Genomic DNA, 11,298 nt, shown 5'->3' on the forward strand with positions numbered 1-11,298 from the left:
ATCAGAGCTCCTATCTTTGTAGCTCTTAGCTAATGATAGTAAGGCTAGCTGAGAGAGAGAGCAGAAGAAGTGATCTGACCTTTAATCTCCAGCACCAGGTCAGGTTTGAGGTGGCATCGGACCAGGCCGTCTGGGGTAATGCTCCACAGCTGGTTGTCTGTCCCTGGCTCCGGAGGAGACACACTCAGCCTGCTGCCCGCCATGATAATGCTCCCCGATGTCTGCAGGCAACAGTCCTCCACCAGCTGTAGAGACAGAGAATATGGGTTCAGATGTGAGTGGATTCTGTATGAATACAAACTGACAAGCATGGTACAGATAAAGTTTAATTTGATTTTATATGAGAGATAATTGACAATTGCACTGGGATATGCTCAACACGTGACATGAAACTATGTTGAAAGAACAAGGAAGCCAGTTCTGCAACACTTGAAGTTGGTGGCGATGGAATGAGTGGAAATGATGATTCAGTGCAAAAGCTTGAGCCCATGAAGTACCTTGCAGCGTAGAACTCCGTCATGGTAGATCCAGACCTGGTCCGCTCCCCCTGTCTCCTCCAGGGCCTGGACCCGCAAAAGCTTGATTTCATCCAGAGGCCCTGACAGGGACATCACATAACCCGTCTCCCTGCTCCGCAAACGGAAGTACACCTGCTTCTGTAGAGGGCAATAGGCAAACAACACACTTAACATTAGCTTGACTAGGCTAGATAAGAGTTCTTCTCACCCGACAGTGGTCATTATCCAAATCCTAACTTGAGGGGGCTGCATATCATTTGCATTATGCGGTAATTCATGCAGTGATGACAAAATGAGATTAGTGCAAAAGTTGAGTTGCGTACAGGATGCAGTCCATTGACTGTTGTTTAGTTATAGGGAAAACTGTATTGGATAGACAGCAATATGTGAATCTAAAATGGAACCATGCCCCGCATCCATACCTGCAATAGTGGTCGCAGGGATCCGATTCGTGGCCAGCTGCTGAACTTACACCAATCATTCAGTTCGCTTGGCGGTAGCAGGATCTGACGGCCGCGGTGGTTACTACCCTCATACAACACCCAACTGTAGGGCAGGAGAAATCAATCCAACACAGTCAGTTGGTCTTCTTATACAAAATCTCTGACACACCTCAAATGTAAACAATCAACCTTCCTACACCGTTTCAGTTTACAATAGCCCAGCAAAACTATGGGCTCTATTCAATCCATATCGCGGGAGTTCAGTTTTACGGCGCGATTGAAATGTAAAGGCAATGCTCCCGCGTTAGCGGAGACTGCGTTCACTGTAAACGCTGCATATGTCGGCTCAATCGGAAATGACCTTTACATTTATATTGCGCAATCTGCTTCGCTTCAGGGATACAGATTAAATAGAGGCCTGGTTGATGGTTTATTAGGTGCTTAGACAGTGCTTCAACCAACCAAGATGAATTGTTTGTTTTTGATCGCCTAATAAAAACGGCCAAATCTAACCAGGTATGACTTACATTCCTCCGTGGATCACCAGGGAGCGTATGCGTCTGTCCGCCACAGCCAGCTGCAGGTTCACCGTCTCTCCCGTCAGCACCACCCTACGGCCTCTACAGCCAACCTTACTGAACAACGTTATGGACGGGAGGGAGAACTCCTGGAGAGACAAGGGGGAAGGGGAGGGTGGGTAAAAACGTGAGCTTATACATCATTATGGTATTGTAGGTACAGGACATCTCTAAGATATGCAGTCACTTTACACAGACATGACTTAGGTTCACAAATACGCGTGCATACCATGCCAACGCACATAATCCACTCTACTCACATGGCTGATGGTCTGTATGGAGCGGATGGTAGAGTCAGGACCCAGACAGCCCATTGACTCAGTGTTGGGGTAATCTCCCTCCTCCAGGACAAACATGTGCTCTGTGAACTTGGATCCCTCATATGCCACCCAGCTGGAACATAGCATAGAGGCACACAGTCAACATAGCTCTCTCCAGTACTAAGTCCCCTTTGAGTGTTCAGTTGGCTCTTGACAACGTCTTCGTCAACAGAAAAGGAAAGCCTACACTTTCAGTATTTTTTTTCCTATCAAAAGGCACAGTAAAAGGTACAGTATTGATGTTTACATGCTGCATTTAAAGCAGATTATTTTTCTCACCTCCCAGCCAGTACTCTACAGGAGCCAGGGGAGAAGTCTTCCTCCAGGGATTCCACACTGTCCTCCAGTACCACCACTCTGCCCTGGAACCCAGGCTCTGAGAACAGCTGGACCTATAGTACATACACCAGAGACTGACATGAGACAGGGTCGCCATAATGTACAGTGGATTACAGGTAGGTAGTGGGGCCTGGAGAAGTAGGTATACTCTAATTTTGCAAAAAAAATCCTCAGCGGCCCACCCGGCTAAGCAAAGGTGCCCTGTGTGAAGAATTCTATGAGAAACAGTGACATACAGTATGAATGACCTAAAATGATAAATCCATATTGGTCTTTCACAGTTAGGCCAACCCAAGCTGTACTGTGCAGTAGTCTAAAAGTAGGCCTACTATTGAAACAGATAAATGATGCTGTCAACTAAGTCTGAAATTCACAGGTTTAATAGTAAAACTACAAAATTGGATGTTCTCAGACCACAACAATGCTTAAACCACATCAGCACACCACTTTTGAGGTCTGGGAAAAACAGAATACATTTTTTTTTTAATTGTGTAGTTACCCTTTAATTCAAGTGCTCGGGCACCTAGCACTGTTGTTTGGTTAGTAGTGTTTTTGTAGCATATGAGATGGAGTTTGCAAAACAAATGTCCACAGGATTGACGCAAATAATATAATTCTGCCAGGTAGGCATAGGCTACTTTGTAGCTAGTTAACATTTAATTGAGAAGATTTTTGGGAAAGACTTTCCCATCTACCACAGGGTGTCAAACTCATTCCATGGGGGGCCAAGTGTCTGCGGGTTTTTGGTTTTTCCTTTCAATTAAGACCTAGACAACCAGGTTAGGGAAGTTCCTAACTAATTAGTGACCTTAATTCATCAATCAAGTACAAGGGTGGAGCAAAAACCCGCAGACACTCGGCCCCTGTGGAATGAGTTTGACACCTGACCTACCAGAAGATGGTTAGGCCTATCATTAGCATCGCTATATTTTTCCTGTTCCTTAATTGTTTAAAACCTGGACATTTTACTTCATATTATGAGGCATGCTTCAAAGTAGCCTATAGCTAAAATCCCACCATAGAAACTCGGAGGCAATTATTTTATAAAGACTTCCTCATATGCTTTCTCCTGTTCTATTAGTTTTCTTTTAACTTTCATTGTTTAGCAGCTAAAGGCATTATCCTAGTCATTTTAGCAACCCATGATAGTTGTTGCATCTTTAGATCTCCCCTCTCTACATTTCTAACAGATATTTCCAACTCTGTCCATGAAACCGCTCACACGTGTGGTATGGATTTTAGAACAGTGTTTTCCCGCAAATTGCATTCTGGAACATTTGCACCGTTCTAGGTCTACCGCCGTGTGCACATTGCTGTGCTGAAAATGTGAAGAAATATTAGTTTAGCAACATTTTAAGCTAAACATTCTGATCTGGTCCACCAGCCTTGTTAATTGATTCGGGGTATATCTCCACTCCACTACTTTCATACGCATCATGGGGATTAAGAAGTGAGTATACGCAATGCCCACTGAAAAAGAAGTGGGTATATGGCGTAAACCTGCTTATAACCTCCACTACAGCACTGCACGTAGGCTACTCTTCATGCAAATTGATGGTTAAATCACTCCCATACACTATTGACTATGTTAAGATAGTGTTAAACAAATAATATTAACTATCTGACTTTACCTTGAACTTGCTTGATCCACCCAGGTTATCCTGAAAGTAATAAAGAAGGAAATGATTAATTACATTCTTTATCGTCACTGGATAAACAATTTCAAAGTGTCCTCACCAACCTCATAACTTATCAGTGTCATGCAAGTAAAAACTTAGTATGATAAAGTATGATACTACTGTGATTATTATTTTACAACGGCTTTCCCTAGTCCACCCATTAAAAGTTCTTGGACATGTTTACCTGGAAAACTGGCTGCAGTGAGGAGATCCTGAGGTTCTGTCCTCCCCAGTCCTCTGGGCTTCCGTAGAGGCCTTTCTCTAGAACGTAGAGCTCTCCAGAGAACATTGGGTTCTCAAAGGCAACCCACCTGTTTAGAGCACACAACAGGTTGGATCTGGTAAATTAACACTTACAGTAGGACACCCCATAATACGGTACAATTTTACAATATAACATGTTGTAAATAGCATCATTCCCTCCCATATTACATAAACTTTAAACAGGTGGTCTGAATATGATCATTACAGGCCTCATTTGACTGTAGTCTCTAGTCCTCTAACTTCACTGACATTTTCAACCTCTCCCTGACCGAGTCTGTAATACCTACATGTTTCAAGCAGACCACCATTGTCCCTGTGCCCAAGGAAGCGAAGGTAACCTGCCTAAATGATTACCGCCCTGTAGCTGATCGTGGACTACAGGAAAGGGCGTGCCGAACAGGCCCCCAATAACATTGACGGGGCTGTAGCGGAGCGGGTCAAGAGTTTCAAGTTCCTTGGTGTCCACATCACCAACGAACTATCATGGTCCAAACACACCAAGACAGTCGTGAAGAGGGCGCGACAACGCCTTTTTCCCCTCAGGAGACTGAAAAGATTTGGCATGGGTCCCCAGATTCTAAAAAAGTTCTACAGCTGCACCATCAAGAGCATCCTGACCGGTTGCATCTCCGCCTGGCATGGCAACTGCTCGGCATCTGACCGTAAGGCGCTACAGAGGGTAGTGCGAACGGCCCAGTACATCACTGGGGCCAAGATTCCTGCCATAGGGGACCTATATAATAGGCAGTGTCAGAGGAAAGCCCATAAAATTGTCAGAGACTCCAGTCACCCAAGTCATAGACTGTTTTCTCTGCTAACGCACGGCAAGCGGTACCGGAGTGCCAAGTCTAGGACCAAAAGGCTCCTCAACAGCTTCTACCCCCAAGCCATAAGAGTGCTGAACAATTAATCAAATGGCCACCGGACTATTTACATTGACCCCACCCCCCCTCCATTTGTTTTGTACAGTTTATTATCTATGCATAGTCACTTCACCCCCACCTACATGTACAAATTACCTCGACTAACCTGTACCCCCACACACTGACATGGTACCGGTACCCCCTGTATATAGCATCGTTATTGTTATTTTATTGTGTTACTTTTTTATTATTTTTTACTTTAGTTTATTTGGTAAATATTTTCTTAACTCTTCTTGAACTGCACTGTTGGTTAAGGGCTTGTAAGTAAGCATTTCACAGTAAGGTGTATTCGGCGCATGTGACAAATAAAGTTTTATTTTATTTATAACTTAAATCACTAGCTGTAACTCCATTATATTAGTACCAAACCACCAGCCCTAGCATTAGATATTCATAACTTAAATCACTAGCTGTAGCTCCCTACTAACCAAACAAACCACCCTGGCATTTTGAAAGACTATAAAACAATTAGTGAGTAAACAGTAAAAGGGTATAAAGAGATTATGTAAGGGTTATCCCCATTCAGTTGTTCATTCTGAACTACATAAGATTTAGGATTATGCTCTACGAGGCCGATTCCAATTTAAGAATGTACGCCTTTCCTACGCACTCCTCAGCATTTGGTATTCAGACTTAACTTATTCAGTCGGGTAATGCGCTCTGCAGGTGTGGCTACTTTGCACGCTCTGAATACATTTAATTCAACCAATTAAAACCCTCCCACTTGCCAACAGTTTTTCTCTGGGAGTTTTCATTCAATAGGGTTTTCAGTACATGTATCTTAAGCCATCCCTTTAAATACGGTGTATCTTATAGTAGGAATTTTGGCGACAGACTCGAGAGAACAGGTTCAGAATAGTAGGAATCAATTAAAGAAAGACATTTAAATATATGCATACTCGCCTCCGTTTCAGCACCAATTGGTAGATTTATAAATACTCTGATCTTGTAGATTATTTAGGTTTAGGAAAGTATTTATGAATCATAGAAACTGGTTTGGGGAACCTTTATACATGAAATAAAGAAAACTGTGGTTTGACTCATTCTGAAAATTGCCACTTTCAGTTCTTTAACCCATGGTAATGTTGGAAGGTTAGTGAACATATAATTATAATAGGGAGAATAGTGTACAATAGTACTGTACACTTATGTTTTGCCTGCACTAACCATGGAACAGTGTGATGACACGGCCAAGTATTGTGCTATGTGTCGGGTTCAAACGGTTACGGCTTGGTCTGCGCTCCACTCAATAACATTTTAATTAGCCTACATATCGTTTGTTATTATCAACTGTTACTAAGGATCCTCAGCAACAACCACACAACCGTAACGGCGTTTACAGAGGAAGCAAACTAAGGTAAACAAAACAATGTAATTAAATGGATGATAATGTAGGCTATACCAACTGAAGGGAACTAACAGTAAATTAGCAGCTAAATATGTGTGGCTATTAGTCCTACTGACGGTTTGATAATGAAAGGGGCTAATATTAACATGATAGAAATAGGAGACAGAGAAAGTCGAGGTAACCTATAATTAAGACATTCGAGAGTGCCCATCCCTGCATGTTAAAAGGCCGTACATTCTGCATAATGGCACAGCATTTCATAAACTTTACTGTGGGATATGCTTGATATACTTCAGTTTGCTGCCATATGACTGGTTTCACATTAGTCTCCAGCGATTATAAGGTAAAATAGATCCCAAAAAATATTTATTTAGGCCTATATTTACAATTCCCTGATCCAAACGGATTACTCATTTCATTTACCTGGCTCTTATCAATAGCTCTTATGAAGTTCTAAATTACAGTGCATGGAGAATGGTGGTGTAAATGTGGTAGAATTATTAGAGAATTAAGTAAAGGTCAGAATACACCTCTGCCACACCTTGATTTGTAGGATCTAACTATGTGAGAATAGCATGCTATTCTCATGCTTAAATTCAAGGTCAGATTACGCAAAGAAAGAGAAGTGCATAAAAAAGGAATTCTGTTCCATTTACATGCACTTAACTGGGGTCACAATCTGGCCCTACATAACTAAATAGTTTGATACATTAAAATGAAAGTGAAAGTTCTAATTTCATTCTAACACAGAGACTTTTGTGATAGCTTATGAACCACTGTGACAACTGAATATACTGTATACAAAAGAGCACCGGCATCCATCCTGCTAATAGCTAATGAAGCTGAAGGTGATTCAATTCATGTCTGGAACATGGCCACTCCCTTTCGAAAAACGTACAAAGCTCATAGAGTTTTAATATTGACTCCAGCACTGTGCCTTTACACACTAATCTCATCTTTTAGAATATATAGCCCTAGAGAGCGCTCTCATTCCTCCGCCCAATGTCTAACCTTCAGTATTACTTTACTAAGCGTGACATTCACACACCTCTTTCATGTTTGTGCCCTCCAGTGGTGTGTGTGTGTGTGTGTGTGTGTGTGTGTGTGTGTGTGTGTGTGTGTGTGTGTGTTCATTATTTATTTATTTTATTTCACCTTTATTTAACCAGGTAGGCACGTTGAGAACAAGTTCTCATTTACAATTGCGACCTGGCCAAGATAAAGCAAGCAGTTTGACACATACAACAACACAGAGTTACACATGGAGTAAAACAAACAAATAATATAGTAGAAAAATAAGTCTATATACAAAGTGAGCAAGTGAGGTGAGGTAAGGTAAGGGAGGTAAAGGCAAAAAAGGCCATGGTGGCGAAGTAAATACAATATAGCAAGTAAAACACTGGAATAGTTGATTTGCAGTGGAAGAAAGTGCAATGTAGAAATAGAAATAATGGGGTGCAAAGGAGCAAAATAAATAAATAAATACAGTAGGGGAGGAGGTAGTGGTTTGGGCTAAATTATAGATGGGCTATGTACAGGTGCAGTAATCTGTGAGCTGCTCTGATAGCTGGTGCTTAAAGCTAGTGAGGGAGATAAGTGTTTCCAGTTTCAGAGATTTTTGTAGTTCATTCCAGTCATTGGCAGCAGAGAACTGGAAGTAGAGGCGGCCGAAGGAGGAATTGGCTTTGGGGGTGACCAGAGAGATATACCTGCTGGAGCGCGTGCTACAGGTGGGTGCTGCTATGGTGACCAGCGAGCTGAGATAAGGGGGAACTTTACCTAGCAGGGTCTTGTAGATGACCTGGAGCCAGTGGGTTTGGCGACGAGTATGAAGCGAGGGCCAGCCAACGAGAGCATACAGGTCGCAGTGGTGGGTAGTATGGGGCTTTGGTGACAAAACGGATGGCACTGTGAAAGACTGCATCCAATTTATTGATTAGGGTATTGGAGGCTATTTTGTAAATGACATCGCCGAAGTCGAGGATTGGTAGGATGGTCAGTTTTACGAGGGTATGTTTGGCAGCATGAGTGAAAGATGCTTTGTTGCGAAATAGGAAGCCAATTCTAGATTTAACTTTGGATTGGAGCTGTTTCATGTGAGTCTGGAAGGAGAGTTTACAGTCTAACCAGACACCTAGGTATTTGTAGTTGTCCACATATTCTAAGTCAGAACCGTCCAGAGTAGTGATGCTGGATGGGCGAGCAGATGCAGGCAGCGATCGGTTGAAGAGCATGCATTTAGTTTTACTTGTATTTAAGAGCAGTTGGAGGCCACGGAAGGAGAGTTGTATGGCATTGAAGCTCGTCTGGAGGGTAGTTATTAACACAGTGTCCAAAGAAGGGCCAGAAGTATACAGAATGGTGTCGTCTGCGTAGCGGTGGATCAGAGACTCACCAGCAGCAAGTGTGACATCATTGATGTATACAGAGAAAAGAGTCGGCCCAAGAATTGAACCCCGTGGCACCCCCATAGAGACTGCCAGAGGCCCGGACAACAGGCCCTCCGATTTGACACACTGAACTCTATCAGAGAAGTAGTTGGTGAACCAGGCGAGGCAATCATTTGAGAAACCAAGGCTATTGAGTCTGCCGATGAGGATGTGGTGATTGACAGTCGAAAGCCTTGGCCAGGTCAATGAATACGGCTGCACAGTATTGTTTCTTATCGATGGCGGTTAAGATATCGTTTAGGACCTTGAGCGTGGCTGAGGTGCACCCATGACCAGCTCTGAAACCAGATTGCATAGCGGAGAAGGTGCGGCGGGATTCGAAATGGTCAGTAATCTGTTTGTTGACTTGGCTTTCGAAGACTTTAGAAAGGCAGGGTAGGATAGATATAGGTCTGTAGCAGTTTGGGTCAAGAGTGTACACCCCTTTGAAGAGGGGGATGACCGCAGCTACTTTCAAATCTTTGGGAATCTCAGACGACACGAAAGAGAGGTTGAACAGGCTAGTAATAGGGGTTGCAACAATTTCGGGAGATCATTTTAGAAAGAAAGGGTCCAGATTGTCAGTTAGAAAAGCCAGGCAGTTAGAAAAGCCAAGGCTGATTTGTAGGGGTCCAGATTTTGCAGCTCTTTCAGAACATCAGCTGACTGGATTTGGGAGAAGGAGATATGGGGAAGGCTTGGGCGAGTTGCTGTGGGGGGTGCAGTGCTGTTGACTGGGGTAGGGGTAGCCAAGTGGAAAGCATGGCCAGCCGTAGAAAAATGCTTATTGAAATTCTCAATTATAGTGGATTTATCGGTGGTGACAGAGTTTCCTATCCTCAGTGCAGTGGGCAGCTGGGAGGAGGTGCTCTTATTCTCTAAGGACTTTACAGTGTCCCATAACTTTTTTGAGTTTGTGTTGCAGGAAGCAAATTTCTGCTTGAAAAAGCTAGCCTTGGCTTTTCTAACTGCCTGTGTATATTGGTTTCTAACTTCCCTGAAAAGTTGCATATCACGGGGGCTGTTCGATGCTATTGCAGAACGCCACAGGATGTTTTTGTGTTGGTTAAGGGCAGTCAGGTCTGGAGAGAACCAAGGGCTATATCTGTTCCTGGTTCTAAATTTCTTGAATGGGGAATGCTTATTTAAGATGGTGAGGAAGGCATTTTTTTCAAATAACCAGGCATCCTCTATTGAAGGGATGAGGTCAATATCCTTCCAGGATACCCGTGCCAGGTTGATTAGAAAGGCCTGCTCGCTGAAGTGTTTCAGGGAGCGTTTGACAGTGATGAGTGGAGGTCGTTTGACCGCTGACCCATTACGGATGCAGGCAATGAGGCAGTGATCGCTGAGATCTTGGTTGAAAACAGCAGAGGTGTATTTAGAGGGCAAGTTGGTTGGGATGATATCTATGAGGGTGCCCGTGTTTACGGCTTTGGGGTGGTACCTGGTAGGTTCATTGATAATTTGTGTGAGATTGAGGGCATCAAGCTTAGATTGTAGGATGGCTGGGGTGTTAAGCATGTCCCAGTTTAGGTCACCTAGCAGCACGAGCTCTGAAGATAGATGGGGGGCAATCAGTTCACATATGGTGTCCAGAGCACGGCTGGGGGGAGAGGGTGTTCTACAGCAGGCGGCAACTGTGAGAGACTTGTTTTTAGAGAGGTGGATTTTTAAAGGTAGAAGTTCAAATTGTTTGGGTACAGACCTGGATAGTAGGACAGAACTCTGCAGGCTATCTCTGCAGTAGATTGCAACACCGCCCCCTTTGGCCGTTCTATCTTGTCTGAAAATGTTGTAGTTAGGGATGGAGATTTCAGAGTTTTTGGTGGTCTTCCTAAGCCAGGATTCAGACATGGCTAGAACATCCGGGTTGGCAGAGTGTGCTAAAGCAGTGAATAAAACAAACTTAGGGAGGAGGCTTCTAATGTTAACATGCATGAAACCAAGGCTATTACGGTTACAGAAGTCATCAAAAGAGAGAGCCTGGGGAATAGGAGTGGAGCTAGGCACTGCAGGGCCTGGATTCACCTCTACATCACCAGAGGAACAGAGGAGGAGTAGGGTAAGGGTACGGCTAAAAGCTATGAGAATTGGTCGTCTAGGACATCTGGAACAGAGTAAAAGGAGCAGGTTTCTGGGGGCGATAAAATAGCTTCAAGGTATAATGTACATACAAAGGTATGGTAGGATGTGAATACAGTGGAGGTAAACCTAGGCATTGAGTGATGATAAGAGAGATATTGTCTCTAGAAACCAGGTGATGTCATCGCATGTGTGGGTGGTGGAACTGAGAGGTTGGATAAGGTATAATGAGCAGGGCTAGAGGCTCTACAGTGAAATAAGCCAATGAACACTAACCCGAACAGCAATGGACAAGGCATATTGACATTAAGGAGAGGCATGCTTAGCCAAGTGATCAAAAGGGTCCAGTGAGTAGTGAGGTCGGTTGCGGTC

General features: G+C 43.6%; 1 protein-coding gene across 5 annotated transcripts in view; it reads right to left on the minus strand.

Annotated features, from left to right (window-relative positions):
- crybg1a (crystallin beta-gamma domain containing 1a) overlaps positions 1-11,298 on the minus strand; it is a 59,510-nt gene that overhangs the window by 1,024 nt on the left and 47,188 nt on the right. For all 5 annotated transcript variants that reach the window (XM_014210299.2, XM_014210300.2, XM_045723406.1 and 2 more), the window contains 8 exons: positions 4,062-4,188; positions 3,830-3,859; positions 2,139-2,251; positions 1,800-1,932; positions 1,489-1,628; positions 941-1,064; positions 498-656; positions 80-245 (listed from right to left, as the gene is read on the minus strand). In XM_014210299.2, coding sequence (XP_014065774.2) covers positions 80-245; positions 498-656; positions 941-1,064; positions 1,489-1,628; positions 1,800-1,932; positions 2,139-2,251; positions 3,830-3,859; positions 4,062-4,188 — 992 coding nt within the window. The remainder of the gene's footprint in view (positions 1-79; positions 246-497; positions 657-940; positions 1,065-1,488; positions 1,629-1,799; positions 1,933-2,138; positions 2,252-3,829; positions 3,860-4,061; positions 4,189-11,298) is intronic.

This window comes from Salmo salar, chromosome ssa09 (assembly GCF_905237065.1).
Source record: "Salmo salar chromosome ssa09, Ssal_v3.1, whole genome shotgun sequence".
NCBI classification, from domain to species: domain Eukaryota; kingdom Metazoa; phylum Chordata; class Actinopteri; order Salmoniformes; family Salmonidae; genus Salmo; species Salmo salar.